General features: G+C 42.3%; 3 protein-coding genes across 3 annotated transcripts; 2 read left to right on the top strand and 1 right to left on the bottom strand.

Annotated features, from left to right (window-relative positions):
- Positions 1-58: 58 nt before the first annotated feature.
- Positions 59-3,586, bottom strand: g6pc3 (glucose-6-phosphatase catalytic subunit 3). Its single transcript, XM_030755740.1, has 6 exons — positions 3,220-3,586; positions 2,094-2,200; positions 1,903-1,993; positions 1,670-1,788; positions 1,073-1,214; positions 59-961 (listed from the first exon to the last, which is right to left on the bottom strand). Exons 1-6 carry the CDS (start codon positions 3,435-3,437, stop codon positions 619-621), a joined length of 1,020 nt encoding a protein of 339 aa, XP_030611600.1. The 5' UTR covers positions 3,438-3,586; the 3' UTR covers positions 59-618.
- A 23-nt stretch (positions 3,587-3,609) lies between these two features.
- Positions 3,610-12,519, top strand: lsm12b (LSM12 homolog b). The gene is made up of 5 exons (XM_030755741.1): positions 3,610-3,944; positions 6,781-6,914; positions 7,724-7,833; positions 9,867-9,993; positions 11,886-12,519. Exons 1-5 carry the CDS (start codon positions 3,818-3,820, stop codon positions 11,976-11,978), a joined length of 591 nt encoding a protein of 196 aa, XP_030611601.1. The 5' UTR covers positions 3,610-3,817; the 3' UTR covers positions 11,979-12,519.
- Positions 12,520-12,968: 449 nt separating this feature from the next.
- On the top strand, positions 12,969-17,007 carry LOC115798702 (leucine-rich repeat-containing G-protein coupled receptor 5A). Its single transcript, XM_030755645.1, has 3 exons — positions 12,969-12,986; positions 13,619-14,073; positions 15,588-17,007. The coding sequence occupies exons 2-3, from the start codon at positions 13,777-13,779 to the stop codon at positions 16,356-16,358; spliced, it is 1,068 nt and encodes a 355-aa protein (XP_030611505.1). The 5' UTR covers positions 12,969-12,986; positions 13,619-13,776; the 3' UTR covers positions 16,359-17,007.
- The last annotated feature ends 93 nt before the right edge of the window (positions 17,008-17,100 follow it).

The following is a 17,100-nucleotide window of genomic DNA, read 5'->3' on the forward strand; positions in this document are numbered from 1 at the left end:
TTTTTATCTCATGATAACTGATTGTAATCTGTACAGTCAAACACATGTACTGGAGAAAAACAGAGAACATATTTATAAATGGTTACCAACTGAAACACGCCCTGCATGTCAGTCATTTATTTTTACTGATTTGTGTAGAACACAGAAATATAATTTTCATATTTTGGATGACTTTGGTCACTAAACAATAACACAACATGAAGCAACAAACATCTGGACAATGTTCACGTCCTCACCCGGCTACAAATCTGAGGTTTAAAACCTCCGTAAGAAACTGACTCGCAAAGATCCAGACAACACAAAACCAAAGTTGCACTTTTCCCACATCCATTTAGCAAAAATACTGTGGTATTTACAATACTTAGGATTACACTACATCCCCTGGAATGTACAGTACATCAAAATGTCCCAATACATGAACTTGAAGACCATAAAGTCATCAAAAGAAGGGGAAGGAAACATGCCACCGACTGAACAAAAGGCCCTTGTTTAGTGAATTTTAAGACATTCAACTTAGCATAACAACTGAAACATTAACTATTTAAGGTGTTTATAGAAACTCAGAAGGAAGCTCTGGTTCTGGGAGGTCTTTCAGATACAATATGTGGAAGAACTCTTCTAGTCTCTCTTTTTTTTGCGTGTGAATAGGTGTACCAGCCCAGGCACGAGTACCATGACAATCAGAGGCACTAGGACAAATTTGACAAAGAACAGGGCGTAGAAAAGCTCCTGCGGTCGGACCGGGAGCGGTAATCGATTCACGTGGTAAAGTCCCATGGATGATATAGCCAGAGACAAAGCTCTTGGAGCCCAAGGCAGTGACCATCCACCAGGCTTCCAGTACTGGGCCAGCCCCAAACCCAGTAGGGCCCCACAGTCTCGGGTCAGAGAGGAGAATGGGGCTGTGTCCAAACGAATCCATTCCTCACGGCTGCACCATTTCTTAGCCAATGCAATAGACCTGTTGAATGGATGAAAATATGATCAGTCAATGACGGAAACCCATTTATAGCATCACAAAATACACTGAACAGACTCACTGATTAAAAATGAATGGGTTAGGGTAACTCACCAGGAGAGGTCAATTTCCAGATGCTTTAATCCAGCATGGAGCATCAGAGCACCGAACAGCAACACAGAGCTGAAGCTAAAGAAGAACAGCAGGGGGCGACCTTCTGGTACTCTGCAGCTCAGAACAATCCCCAGAATTAAACCTGACAAGAACATTTCATCAGTTTAAGCTTCACAGAGCTGCCCTGTGGTCTGACACATCCCATTCTGAAATTCTTTTTGGGAACCGCAAAAATCCTCTGGATTAAATGACCGAGGGACCGTCCGGATTGGTCAGTGGGGAGATGTACCATTTAGTGTATTATGAAAGGAAACCTGTATTATTGAGCAGCTGCATTCCCGTGTCAAACAAAAATGGGAGAACTTTTTATTGTTAAAATTACAGGCGTTGTCTCCTCAGCTGCTTACTGAGTGCAGCTGAAACAAAGTGTGATACAACACAGTGGGAAACACTCCCCTGTCAATAGTGGACAGTATTAACTTTGTATGATTTCTGACTATACGTGGTTTTTGCACTTTGCAAATCACTGCATTTGATTTTTACTTGGGTCCCAGCTTTTTCAGAAACACGAATTGTGCAAAAATGCTGTGTTCATACCTGTAATGGAGCCAGCAACGACCTGATGAGGAAAATGCGCGAGGATAAAGACCCTGGAGATTCCAACTGCAACCAGCATCACCACATAGACCAGGTACGGAGCAGCTGATAACACCACGCTCCAGGTACAGAAAAAGAGAGATGTGTTTAAAAGAAGTTCTAATAAGCTGCAGTTTGAGTGCATTTTTAAAGCCAAAGCAGGATACTGTAATTAGTTTAAAAGAGGCACATACCTGTGAGTACGGGAGTACAGAAAGGACCCCAGCGAGGACACGACAACCCACCAGACTGCTGCCGTCACCATCGCATGTCCCGATGGACTGCCTGAGAGACAGACACCAACTTTGGAGATCTGACTATTTGATGAATGAAGGACCTCGCCTATGACTCGCACACTGTTTATTTACCTATGAAAACTTCTCACCTGGGCCGGTTTCACACGTGGACGGAAACTGGCGAATATTGGGTTGCTTGTTAACAAAAAGACCCGATTTACCAATCCACCAGAACGGCCTCTCTCCAAACAGCAGCCTGGGTAAAAATGAATAAACAAATATTCACACCAAATAAAATCAATAACATTCACGGTCACGACTTTACTACAATTTACAACATTTAGTTTGTTACATTTAGTAAGTTTTGTTTTTCTTCATAAAGCTGCTTCATACTTAGGCTTCATTCTTATTTTTACTTTATTGTTTTTTATTTCATTTAGAGCTACTTACTGGCTTCTCCATCAACACTCAAGAATAATAACTAGTAAAATCAGAAATATTTAAACCAAAATAATATGTGCTACTTTAAAAATTTTACATTACATCATTAGTTTAGTTGTATTATTTCTCTGCATTACATTTTTTTAATATAATGTCTTTTTATTTTATTTTTTAGAATAGTTGGCAATTATGTTTTCCACTGTCTTTGACATGTTCTCCTTCATTTTATCCTGTTTTATTTCTAGCACCCGTTCCTGGTTTTCTGTTGAATTTATTATTCTGCTTTTGCTCATATGTCAAAATATTTTGTAAAGTTCTTTTTTGTCATTATTGTCTGGGTTTGCACTAAAATGTATTTCAGATCTTCAGTCCCCGGGCGTAACCTGAGGTCCTCAGGAAAGGCCATCCCACAATCTCGGCAGAGAACCTGGGACGATGATTATTTTGGTTACGTATATGTGATTATGATTCCTTTTTTTCCCCCAGTCACTTTTCTTGTTGGATTGCAGGCTGTCTCTAGGAAAATGCCATTGAACTGTTCACAAAGAGTTCCGCTCATTTGTGTTTCAAGTCGGACACTAATATAGGGTTGGACTGCTTTGCTGTACCGGAAGCAGAGACAAAATATAAAATTATTTGTATTTGTTTTAAATAATAACTAAACAAAATGAGCGCCCATGTGCGACCTTAAAGATATAAGCAACGATTTTTAATTTAATTGTGGAAAAAAAAAGGTTGCGACAAGCTAGCATGAGACATATAACCTAAACGGCGCAAGTGTAAAAGCTAAGTTGGACGCTGCTGTTCAAATCGTGCTTCTTTAATAAACCTTACCATTTTAACACTAAGTTCAACCACTCCGATATAGCTGCCACCCAAAGCACCGCTACTCCAGCTCTTCTGCTGATGAAATAAGTGAATGGAAAGACGAGCAGAAAAGCTGCTTTAGGGTCTCCAACGTGAGTGACCGTCAGCCAGAATTTCTCCTGACTCTTCGTCCTCTGCTGGAGACCTTCAGCAATCCAGACGCCTTGCGTATAAACCTCCTCCATTCCTCTCTGTCCTCTCCCAGTAGAAACTCTTTGATATGCAAAGAGAAATCGAAACACAGCCTTTCATGTGAAGTGTTGCACTTAAGTCCGCAGTACCGGTGTACATCCGGTAGGGGGCGGGACACATCGGAAGGCGGTTCAATGGGAAACAAAGCGACATCCTTCTTCGAAGAGAGAAGTTGTACTCGTAGTTGTTCTACGGCAGAAGCAATTAGTTAGCGAGTCAATGACACAAGTTTACTTAGACTAGATTTGGCAGCAAGTATAATTCATCACATTAGAAGAAACGATCGACGTATTTCGTTACGCTCTGATTTCGTCTCCATACGACATCGCGTCGTTTTACGTAAGGCAGGCGCTCCGGTTTCCTGGCGGAGAAGATGGCGGCTCCTGGACCCGGGGAGTATTTTAGCGTCGGGAGCCATGTCGCATGCGTCACCTGCTTGGGCCAACGTCTGCAAGGAGAAGTGGTCGCGTTTGACTACCAGTCCAAGATGTTAACTCTGAGTATCCTTTTGTTTGTTCCGAGCTGCGGATGGGGAGGTTGCTGGCCTGCCTGGCTGCAAGGGCCTGTAGGGTAACCGAAATATGGCAAATAGTGATCCGCGCAGGCGTAATTGGTGCTAGCAGAGGCACACACGTTTGCCCGTTTTATATATTTTCATGTTTAAGGTAGCGCCTCGTCTGTCTCCTGTCTGTTTAAACCTTTAGTGTGGGCTGCTTGGCAATTTCATGGCCTCTCGTTAGCTGCTGGAGCACCGCATGTGTTTTGAACCCACTCATTGTATTGCCAGCCCTCAACATGGATCACTATCTGGCAGCGAATCCTCGTAAGGCATCATGGCTGTGTGCTCTCAACAGGCACAATCGTTGCTAGTTAGCGAGCTAACTGATACTAGGGCCATCTCGCGTGTTGACGGTGTCCACATATTGACCTCACATGGATGGTGGCGCCGTCACCCGGAGATGCTCACGGTTATTTGTACAAGTTAGAGATGAGTAGTTTCCAGTCCAGGCTACATAATCAGGCTGCGGTTAGCATGTTAGCATGCTAAGTTTCGGCCAACCACACACTCCAGCTACTGGCTAGCTCAATTAACGGTATTAGCATTCTCAAGCTTATCAGCTGAGCTGTAACTATTGTGTGACTGTGCCACAGTTCATTTTCATTTTCATTTTGGGGGTGGGTAATAACTTATTACTAACATTAGTTTGCTGGCGAACATGCCTACACCCATCAGCGTGAGTGAGTGAGTGAATGAGTGAACGAGTGAACGTGCTTCACGTATGTCCTTTATTTATGTGCTCACCGAGTTAATTACACAGACTCACGACGTTATCGTGTAGTAATCATGAGCGTGGCCAAGCTGTGAGGTGATTAAATCAAATGAACAGCAGGTAGGGCTAACAGCTGAAGGTAAAGGCCTTCCTGATTGTTAATTTAACACTTAAAACGGTGTTTTGCTTTTTTGTAAAGTTATCTGGACAGTCTGTTACACTAAAGGTCAAAAGGTAAGGCCCCTGACCCTGCACAGTCAGAGGAAGCCTGTGATGTGCGCTATGACTGGTTATAAATGTGTAAGTGTGCTTTTTTAGCCTTCCAGTTTGTCTTTGTGCTTTACACTAAGATAGACCCCCCCCCCAAACGTGGTTAAACAAGAAAGTGCTAAGTTAGACTTCATAGTGTGTGTAAAATCAACTGACTTATGATATTTATTTATTTTCAGTCATTTTCCCATGTGTTTATTTAAAGAATGCAGTTTATCCATCAGCACTAGTCATACCTTAGTCGTAACGTGTTTTTTTTTTTATTTGTTTTTTTAAATGAATTAGTGTGCCAAAAAAAAACACTTTAAAACAGTTAAACCTGTGGTTCCTAAATGATGTGCCTTGTAATTTGGTGAGATCCATGTATTATTAATGCAGCTATACAGGAAGTAAATGAGTTGAATTTAAATTTGTTAAAATAGTGGACATCAAAGGTCCTTAAAGATAGCAGGGAAAACAGCAAAATGTAAGAGAGGGGGCAGTGTATCACTTTATTTTGTGAAACAAATAGCAGGCAATTCATTGGCTATAGAAAAGAGAAGGTACATATAGCTTCAGCTGGAGTTGTCAGCATCCCTCTGCACAAAAGTGTCATATATCAGGACAAGTTGGGTATTGTTAACATTGTGCCAAGCAGGGATACTTCAAAACCACAGTCAGTTTGAGCCAGAAGCAGGCAGACAGTTTGTTGGAATATCTGTGGAGTTAATAGAGGCAAACTCCATGACAGTAGGACACAGGGCAAAACGATAGGGACCATGCTTGGTCCATGTGCTGCAGGCGGGCTATCGTAAGTGCCTACAGTCAAAAGAAGAATTGATGGAAATGTTCTGTGCAGGTGTGAATTGAGGTGTGCCATGAAATGCCGGTTTGGTCTTTGGTGCACAAGAAGGTTGAAAACTCCTGTCTGTGATGCAGAGCTCAGGAGACTAAAATCAGACTAGTCATAACCAGGCACTGCACAGTGAGAGGAAATTTGATATGTGGTATGAATTATAAATAAATAATAAACAGGCATGAACAATGAGCAGCCTGCGCCCAATTGATAAAGAAATGAATTGTTTCAAACATACTTAACTGTGGTCAATGTGCCAAAAAAATAAACACACACAGACAGGTCACTCAAATATGTGCATCGCCTCTCAGTCATACCGACGAGTCGCTCCTGTATTAATAATATGACAGGTAAAATAAATTATAGTGGAGTGGGGATAAAAGCAGTTTTACTCTCCAAAAGCTTTGCCATAAAAAATGTTTATAGATACTGAGTTTGCTGACTTGCTGTGAGGCTGTGGATCATCACTGTGTCACTTGTTTCTGAGTTTGGCTGTTTTTTCCTCTGAACTGTTTCTCCCTGGAGAACTAAAGCATCTGTAAAACCAGTGTGACCAGTTTATTAATGGGCATTTTATTCATTTAAGGCAGACTTTATTCAGATGGATGGAAAGTGAGAACAGCTGCCACTGGATAATTTGTTTAAAAGTTTATTTGGAGGAAATTTCAGCTGAAAAAGCTGTTCATAATCACAGAAAGCAAGCTGTATGATATCTACTGTTTTATCACATTTTTGCTGTCTGTCCTCATTCATTCATAGATGCTACAGGTGGCAGCATTGTCAGATGCTGTGACTGGCACTACCTTTCACTGTGAGCGTTCGTCAGCCGGTGCTCTCTGTATAATAAGCTGCTCTGTGCAGAACTGCTGTCTGAGTTGTTCAGGGGACAGAGAATGATCATTTCTGTTCTGTCCTGCTCTGTCACAAAGTTTTTTTGCCTTGACTTAAGTGTCTTCAAAGAATGTGCTTCCTCCAGTGGCAAGCCAAACCTCAACGACGTCATCTTGATCAACTTAGCCTTTGTTTCTGATGTGGACATTATAAATGACCGCACCGAGACTCCACCCCCTCTAGCATCACTGAATGTTAGCAAGGTAGGTCCAGTCATTTTTTTCACTGTTTGTTGGTGTTTGTGCCTCAGTTTACACCAAGTGTCATTAATTTAGTGTCGTGTAAATAAGACCTTATTTAACGTCATAACTCAAGAAAATAAAAACTCACTAGTTAATGAGCCAGGATCCTCCATGTCCTACACAAAAATACAGGACAGCAGTGATTCTCTTATCAGAGTGATAGTGCAGCCTGTGATCATGCCAGTGTTAGTTTGAAAATTACCACCAAAATGTGTTTCTGAGTCTTTTGTCCTCTTTCTTTCCCCGTGTTTAAGTACTTTAAAACAATGCAGAATTATTGTGATATCGCCTAACTTTACAATGAGGACTGTCTGAATGCTCCAGAAATATTTGGCATTCATCAGTGGATTCATTTGGCCAAGATGGAGTTGCCATTCAGGCTGTGTTTTGAAGAGGCTGTGAAATGGGGCTGGCATCTAGAAATAGACTTCAGAGGATTGAGACCCTGATTTGGAAAATTGGAACACAGCAGCAATAAAAGTCAGATTTTTTTTATTTCCCCGTAAAATAAAAGGTCTAAACTGAGCCGTGTGAGTAAATGGAGACACGTCGAGGATGTTTAAATGCTGTAATCTTATGTGGGAATAACTGTTGAGGGAAGTGCAATGTACTTTTATATGAACCATGGTCACTGTTTGAGTGCTAAACCAAAAAAACACAATTGGAACCAGAATTTTTGTTTTTGCAGTAAATAGAATAAGCTGTTCATGTTTCAGAGCAAATTTTTGATGTGCCTAAAAATGCCGTTTGTTCTGTTCTAATCTTCGCAGCTTGCCAATCGAGCACGGACAGAAAAAGAGGACAAGCTGTCCCAAGCCTATGCAATCAGTGCTGGGGTTTCTGTGGAGGGCCAACAGCTATTCCAGACTATTCACAAAACGTAAGAACGCTGCTGTTTAATCTCATCGCAGGTCAGAGGGGTAAACGGTGACCCGATCAGGTCAAAATTATCAGTATATTTTTGTGTCATTGAGTACTGATTTGGGAGTATTTTATGGCATGAATCCTTTAAAGTTCTTTGTGATCTAATCAAAAACAACCTAACTCAACCCTCTCACTGAGTGTATCTAATCAATGAGTGTCCACTCATTGAGAGAGACGGAGAGATTATATCCATAAAGGCCTCTAACTCTTATGCCATCTCAAAACAGGAAGATGAAATAAAAAAATTAAAAAACCCGACAGTTCTGCAGAAGTGTGTTACTTATTTAGAAAACTGAAAGTACTGAACTCACAAAGGAGGGAGGATGGTCTGCTGGGGAAATGAAAGTGAATTCACAGATATTCTCAGTTTGAAAGCTGACTAATTAATTTCTAACAGAGACAAATTCACAGTGTACACATGTTTTCTAAAACATAGTTTTTGTGTGTGGCAGTGGAAAAAACCCAGTAAACTGTGTTCAAAGCTGTATCAGTGACTGATTATTATATACATTGCTTTTTTTTTTTTTTGGTCATCATGTAAAAACTGCCAGGAATTTTCTGAATCTCAGTTGCATGAAAACAAAGCTCATGATGTGTTCAGTTATGTCCAGATTTATTTGGACAGAATGGACACTGACAGCTTTTGTTTTATCTATACTAAAACTTCATTACTTTATAAATTAGGCAGATAAAGGGTCTGGAGATTATTCCGAGTGTGGAAGTGGCTTCTATGACTCTACAACATGTGGTCAAAGGAGCGGTCAATGCAGGCCAGAAAGGCGCGTTAGAGTTTCTGTGTCTGCAAGCGTGCAGGGTCTGAGAGGCGTGGATCATCAGCATGAGGCTCCTCGGGAATGTTGGCAGTCCTGCGAGTTTTTTGTGAGCGTGGGGGCGTGTCCACAGAGACACTTCAGCAGAGTAATGTAACCCCCTGCTTTAGGTCACAAAGACAAATCGGGTCCTTTTAAAATGTAGTGGGGACAGATCAGCAGATTGGTAGGCTTGGCAATAAAAACAAACCAAAACAAAAAAAGGATTGATCAATACAGGATCCATAATCATGAGAAAAATACCAGCGAGTTGAGCTAAGTGTAGAACACGTCCATCATAAAGAGAAGAATACTTCATGACGAGGCGCAAAACTGCAGTCACTGATCAATCAGTTTAGGAACATCATTGTTTGGACAGATGATCCTGTGATCACATCGTTCCAGAATAGCAGGAAGAAGAAAGTGTGACATCAGATGCAGCTACGGTGACTGGATGGTGCTTTACAGAAGCAGAAGTTAAATTTCAGGAATAACCTGATCTGAACCCAATCGAGGAAGAATTTCCCTTCAGCCGTGACTGAAACCATAAAGATCACGGAAGAGGATTAAACCCAGCCTTTGATGTCCATGAGGTCCAGGCTAAACTCAGGATCTACATTAATTTAGAAATAAGATATAATGATGCTCATTTTAATTTGCCCACTAAAAGATTAAAAATTAGTTTATTTGGTAACCCTTTGAAATAAAGCTTAGTCTGCACTTTAAATTGCAATAGTTTCAGACCTGTTGTATTGTCATCATGTTCCCTTCGAGCTGAAGATGAATCTGCCTCTTGGTAAATTAAAACATTAGGCGACAGATTTTAGTTTGAGGTATCTTGTGTTTTAGCCCTGAGTCAGACTGCAGTCAGTCACCTCTCGGAGTTGGTTCAAAGGTCACATCGTGATTGAAACTGTCAGCTTTAGTGCTGCTCACATAGTTTGTTTGGAAGTGTTTTCAAAAACGTGGGAGACCAAAAGAATCGTTCCTGAGGAAATATGAAACGTGTCCATTGTTGGATCTGGTTTCACTTTCAGGTCGTTAACTCTCTGTTTTACAAATGTGCCGATTGCTTAACCTGCTTAAAATACTTACCTGAGTGATAAATGTCACGAACACCAATATGAAACTCACCAAAAAACATAACTGTGGATAAAAGATTGTTTTCTTGTCTTTGCAGCATCAAAGACTGTAAATGGCAGGAGAAGAACATTATTGTGATGGATGACGTCATAATCTCACCGCCTTACCAGGTGGAGAACTGCAAAGGCAAAGAGGGAAGCGCTTTAAGTCATGTACGCAAAATAGTAAGTAGTTACACTTCGTGTTTTCAGTGTATTATGGATGCGACTTGTGCATGTAGGCCTGTAACTTATTTTACTGATGACTTTGTTTTCAGATTTTGTTTTTCCTTTATTAATCATCTTTGACGAGTCCAAGGTGACATTTTCATTTCTGTGTGTACGTGAGCGCACACTCATCTCTTGGATTAATCTAATAAATCCCCAAATCTCTTGACCTCTGCTACTTTACCTTGGTCCACGATGAGTGCCCCAAATACTGCATTTTAACAGAAGTTTGATTGCTGTGCTCCGTCTTGAATGTTCTGTTCTTGCTGTTTTTATTAACAGACATCAGTAATTGTTTGAAGGCATGCATATATATAAAAATATAAATAAAAGCTCTGTCACTGAATGGGTTCAGTTCTGCCCTTTGCCTCTGCTTGGCTGCCTCTTATGGGGAAAATTAACAACAAAAAACAAACATAAAAGGGTGTGATTATTAAATTTCAGCCTAGAATAAAATGTCAGTAATGCTCTGCTCTTTTGTTTTGGGCACAGACAGAAAGCATGAGTGGTGTAACTGGTAAATGTTGCCCTGATTAGACCCTTTTTATTGTATTTTTTCCAACATTAAGTGTGACTCTGCCCTGGGTGCGCGTCTGTCACATAAGGCTGCTCGATTGTAACAAACTGTTATCTGGATTATTTGGCACGATGATTCATAAACTTACCAGACTCATCTGGAAGGGGGGGTGAGTGGTGAGTAAGCTGCAGGTCAGCTGGCTGCAGACAGGGATGGAGACCTCTGTCACTCACCCTGTTGCATGGCAGCACCGGGGTGAGTGACAGAGCTTAAGCTGAGTGCCAGCTGTTAGGCGCCCATGAAGGCGAACCAGTGTGAGACGCCCATCCGGAGATCAAGGGAACCACTAATAATCCTTCCACAGGTTCACCTGTGGAAATGTTGTGAGTTTTACTTTTTCTAGATTGGGCTTGTTGACCATTTTGTCACTTTGCATTGCATTTGCATTGGCCAGGCTTCCTATGCCGTTTCTGTGTTTTATGTGATATGGCATAGTTAACACATTTACACAACAGCCCCACTTCAAGACCGAGGGGAGACACAAACCCAGTCTCAGGAAGTCACAAGCTAGTCTCCTCGTAGTGCAGTAGTTCTCAAATCCAGGCCTCGTGGCCCGGTGTCCTGCACCTTTTAGTGTCCCTGATCCAACACACCTGAATCAAATGGCTGAATTACCTCCTCAGTATGCAGTCGAGTTCTCCAGAGTCCTGCTAATGACTTCTATATTTGACTCAGCTGTGTTGAAGCAGAGACACATCTAAAACCTGCAGGACACCGGGCCACGGGGCCTGGATTTGAGAACCACTGTCGTGGCAGTGCCAAGCCTGGATACAGGCTTAAAATATGTGGCAAATGAAAACATGCAGATCCCTCCGCTGAGCTGTGCCTTCCTGTCCTCCTCTGAGCAGAAACAGTGTGTACTGCTTGGAGCAGAGAGCAGCTTCTGAAACGTGCTGAAGCTCATTCTCTCATTTTTGCTGTACGCCCATTTCCAGTGCACTCCAAAATCTGATAACACAGTGCTGATAGGTACCAGTCGGTCATGGATCTGACTGATGGCGCATGCTGCACCACATCCTAACTCTGCTTTAGCTGCAGTCTCAGAGGGGGTAACTAAAAATGAGTGAGTTTGGGGGCTGTAACAGGAATTCGGTATGAGACGTACTTCTTATATTCAGAAAATGTTATTGATATGCTGAGCTGCCCGCGGCTGACGACAGTGTCCTGTGTCCATGTTCTGTTTGTAAGCCTTAGCTGGTTCAAGTCTCTCTCACAGTTCTTCCTCATCCATTAATATATATATATATTTATTTTTTTTGCTTTATTCTCACAGGTTGAGAAACATTTTAGAGACGTGGAAAGTCAGAAGTCCATGCAACGTTCACAAGCACAGCAAACACAGAAGGACTCCACTTTATCTTCTTGAGTTGGCGGTGCGGGTCGGCCGGAGAAGGTGACGCGGGTGGTTTTGTTCCCACTGCCAGACAAAGTCGGCATTCCTTCTCCACAGTCGGAGATCACCAGGAGGAGCGCTGAGGGCCCTGGATCCCGAAGATCAAAATACCATTAAAAGAAAAAGACAAAAAAAGAAAGAGGAAAGATTAAATCTTAAATTAGACTTTATAAAGAATAATTTAAACATGAACCATAAAGCAACCATAGTTTCCTTAACTAACTTGTCTCATTCTGCCCCCACTCCTTCCCTCTTGTTCCTGAAGCCTTTTCTTTTCCACCCTCCTTCCTTTGCCTTCAGTTCCATTTGAAAAAAGAGAAAACTAGAGCAGTCAGAAAGGCTTGTTAGCTTTATTTTCTGTCATGTTTCCTTTATTATTTTTTTTTTTTTTGCTGTATCCATGTTCTACTGTCTGTATTTTCTGTATTTTAAACAAAATGTGACTTGAAATGCCACACTTTAAAGGACATTTTCTAAAATAAAAGTAACAAAAATTCTGACTGTAATACTGTAATTCAACGACTTTTTTGAGAAAAGGACTGTTTTTCTTTCATTATTACCAGAGTCTTTCTCTTGTCTCAGCCTTGAGTTTATGGGTCGTCCTCTGTATAAATATGTGGCTGTTTGGAGGCATTTCTGAGGGTAAAATAATGAACATGTCACAGATAAATTTGTGATTTGTGTGCTTGAACTGACCATCAGCTGTCAGTAAGGACCCTGTGTTCATCAGATGTGGGTGCCACCTGGTGTCTCTTCCTGTCCTGTTTGTGATCCATGTAATTACAGGGAGCTCTTTCAAATTAATTCTTTAAATGTTTTAAGCCTCTGGATTTCTCTAAAGCTGGTTGGTAACATTTGTGGGCAGCACAGAGCAGTGGACAGTAAATCCGTGCAGTTTTTTTAATGTGTAGTGAAATGAGTAGCACTAATGCAGCTGTGTGGAAAATTCGTTTTGTGGATGGAAGTAAGGCTACAGTCCAGGTAGGCTGGAGTTGTTGGATGCTTGTTTGTTGGTCACTGATATCTTCCGGTTGTCTTAAGACCGCGATGTTTTAAATTTTGGTTTTCTGCAGTTTATTTTTGAGTAAATTAATAATTATTTGGGCTCTAAAATGTCAGAAAAATGTAGAAATGCTCCCAGAGGTGAAGCTGGATTGACATTTTTTTGTCTTACAGTACAAAAATACTATATATATATAATAAAAAAAACCTAGTATTATAAACAATCTTCACTTTTGAGAACATGTACCAGATTTCTGGGGCTCAGTCTCTAAATATTGGCTTGTTTTTGCTGACTGATCCTCGGTGCTGCACAGATGATGGTCCTGAGGAGTGCTGTACTGAAGTCACAACTTGAGGCTTTTCTGTTGCGTTATTACCAGCGCTGTCTTTACCTTAATGGAGATTATAAAAACTCATACACTCTTATGTAACATGGTGGAGAAATCACAGGCTCAAGCGAGTTCTGTGATGAAAAGGGGCTTAATATATCCATAAAGAGGAGCAGATGGAAATCCTCACTTTAGGAAAGGATCCAGAACGGAACGAGTTTGCTGCCCTGATGTGGTGGTTATGTGATCATCTGTTTAAGCCATTAATCCCTCTCTAATCAGGAGTGGTTCGATGTTTGCTCATAGAGAAGTTGCTGAAATGACAGCGTTACTGCACCCTTGCAACAAATTCTCTGGGTTTCTACATGCATTTCTCGGAGGGAATACAAGAGGGTAACCATGCCTTTCAGCAGGAGTGAGGTCAATCGCATCTCTGCAAGATGTCCGGCAGCGGCTGTACTGTTCTCGGCACGATGCCTCTGCTGCCTCTCCTCCTGAACGCTGTGCTGGGCTTCAAGCTGTGTCCCAGCCCCTGCCTGTGCTATGAATCTTCAGACTTGGTGGACTGCAGGTCCCGTGGGCTGACCCGGGTCCCGTCCAGCATCTCCCACGGCACCTGGCTGCTGGACCTAAGTGGGAACAAAGTGACAGAGGTGCACGCCAGGTCGTTCATAGGACTGTGGTCACTCAAGGTCCTCCTCCTGTCCAACAACAGCATCCATATTCTGCACCCACAGGTACCCGAATCAGAGCTGGTTATTGTGCATATTCTGTTTGATATTTTAGTGCCGCTGAAGTATTTAGATTCTTTGGCAACAGAAAAAACATACTGGGAGGGAAACGTGGCACAAAGTGTTGGTAATGAAGGGAGTACTGCAAACTGATTTGATTATGAAAAATACTCGTGCAAAAAGCTTTCTTTCAGTTTGATTCCAGATTGACTCGTTTCAGTGTAGTTTTTGTTTACAAACATTCTGTTTACTTTGGGTCTCAGGTGTTATTATTTGTAAGAAGGATATTTAAGAAGTTTAGGACTGAATATTTCACCAAGTTTTCAACACAACCAGCAAATTTGACCAAATTTTTGCAAGTGCACAGTATTATATAATAACTACTGAAATCCAGTCCGGGGTGGCTGGAGTCTATCCCAGCTGAGGCTGGTGAGAGGCAGGGTACAAACGTCACGCTTGTATTCACACCTGTAACCAGCAGGTGAGCTAACATACCTGTCTTTGGACTGTGTGAGGAAGCCACACAGGGAGAGCGTGTAAGCGCCACACAACTGTTGGTTGTAACTGGCTTGTATTTTCAATTATAGAGTACTGTATAAAACTCTTGAGCAAACCTACATTTCTATAAATATTGTGAAGCAAATGGGTGCAGTGATTTATTGAAACACGCAAACATACATAGAAACACAGTTAATAAGACAGAGTTTGTACAATTCCAGTGAGCTTGAAAGTCAATATTTGGCATGACCACCTTTATGCTTCAATACAGCCTGAACTCTTTTAGGCAGCTTTCTTCAGGAATGATCCCACGCTGCTTCAGTAATGGCGAGGTCCAGAATCTGGAGCTCTACTGCGTGTTGTTCTATCCAGGGATGCTTTTACTGCACTGGCAGTGAGTTTGGGATCATTGTCATGCTGAAAAATGAAGCTTTCACTTTCTAGATGGTAAAATCTGACTGCACTTTTCTGTGCTCATAATTACATCAATTTTTGACATCTCAAACACTGCTAGCTCAAATGCAGCCCAAACCATGACAGAGCCTTCACCATGTTTGCGGTTTGATGGCCATTTGAATGGGTTCCAGGTTTTTCCAAGGGCAGAAATCACCGTCACTGACTTCTGATGCACACCCAGTTATTTTGCTCTGGGAGGAGGACCAAAAGGACCGCTCAGTCCAGAAAAGAGAAACAAGGTTACTCTTAGTAGGCATTCAAGGAGAAAAAGAGTACAAGTGTCAGAAAATGCTGCACTTTTCCAGAGTGTAGCTCGACATCTTAAAATCACTGTTTCTCCAATCAGCAGTCCAAAATAAAATATTTTACTTAAACAGAGGCAAAGTAAAAAGTCAGCACAGCTCTGTTTAGTGTTGTGGTTGGAAACATGGAACGTAGTGTAGCTCAGTATATATCCAAACGCTGTTGAGAAAGCATACCTGGTAACGCTCCACTGTTTTTGAACCACTATCTAAACTCAGCTGATTTGACTCATGCGTCATTAATAATTTCCTTCTGCATTTCAGTCTCTGTCATCACTGCAGTTTTTGGAGAGGTTGGACTTGAGTTTTAACCGGCTGCGCTGGCTCCCTCGGGACTTCTCTCAGGGTCTGTACTCCCTCCAGGAGCTCCGGTTGAGCCACAACCTGCTGCAGCACTTAGACTCCACATCACTGGAAGACTGTGACAACTTGAAGAAACTGGACCTCAGTTACAACCACATCCGAGGGCTGGATATCAGGGCTCTGAACAGCCTGTCTCGACTGAGCCTCCTCAACCTGGACGGAAACAGGTTGAATGTGCTTAAAGATGGCCAGCTGAACAGGCAGCAAGCCCTGGAGGTGCTGCTGCTCAACTACAACAACATCTCAAAGATTGAGCCTGAAGCTCTGGCTCCCTTGCGAAGGCTGACTCTGCTGGGTGTCAAGGGAAACCAGCTAGAGCACATCAGGTTCAAGACCTTCCTGAAACTCCAGACAACCAGCACTTACCTTCAGATGTCCCTCAACCCCTGGATCTGTGACTGTGAACTGCAGCGCATCTTCGGCAAGATCAACCATGTGCGGCATCTGCACGTGGAGGACTACAAGGACATCATCTGTCACGCTCCCCCTCAGCTGGCCGGAAGCCTCCTGGCTTCAATGGACAGCAAACTGTGCATAGCTGAGACCGCCTCGGTGCTGGTCATCACCATCACTGTGATGCTCGCTGTCATCGGTGCGCTGGTGAAAGCGGAGCGCAACCGTAAGAACAAGCAAGCCTCAAATGAAGCAGAAGCTCAGGGACAAGAAAAGTGATGCATCCTTTTCATTCGCAGGCGTTCTGGGGCTGATGTGTGGCCTGGATCTGGAAGCTGATGCAGCCTTTAGACAAGTGCAAAATATAATTTTCTAATCTGTTTTCAATGCCCTTTAAAGCTTTTTTATACTCGCAAAGAAGGCGCTGTAGGAAAGGGGAGAGATATCAAAGAAGTGTACCCATATGTTCTGCGTAACAGATTTATGCTTATCATCTTGAATACTTCCTAAACTACACCTACATGTGAAAGAAGAGGAAGCTGACTTTATCTACAAATTACAGCAAACCAGAGAGCGCAGCAGGGCAGTTTAACACAGAAGAGACTGATCACTGTAATGTGGGTGTAGGGCTCCTTCAGCATCAGGCCCAACACTGCTCTGATGACGACATCCACATCTCAACCCTGAGGCATTTGGAGAACTGGTCGGTCTCCGGTACCGGATCTTTCCTATAGTTGCTGACCTTCTTAAAGTGAGAGAATAAGCTAAACCTGTAGTATGTTCCATATGGGCTGTGACACTACGGTCACACCATACTGGCTGTCTTGTTGCTGGGTTTTTCATGTAAATACCATCAGCAGCACCTGCAGAAACGTCACTACAGCAACAGTGGCCAAAACTATTGCAAAGGTTCACATCACACAGAAACAGACCGACCAGTCTTGCAGGTTTGGAATGGCTGAGTGAGGTTAGCATCTTTACATAAAGCTTTCTTTGTGTTGAGCTACATGTTGGTTCAGAC

This window comes from Archocentrus centrarchus, chromosome 19 (genome assembly GCF_007364275.1).
Source record: "Archocentrus centrarchus isolate MPI-CPG fArcCen1 chromosome 19, fArcCen1, whole genome shotgun sequence".
Classification (NCBI taxonomy): Eukaryota; Metazoa; Chordata; class Actinopteri; order Cichliformes; family Cichlidae; genus Archocentrus; species Archocentrus centrarchus.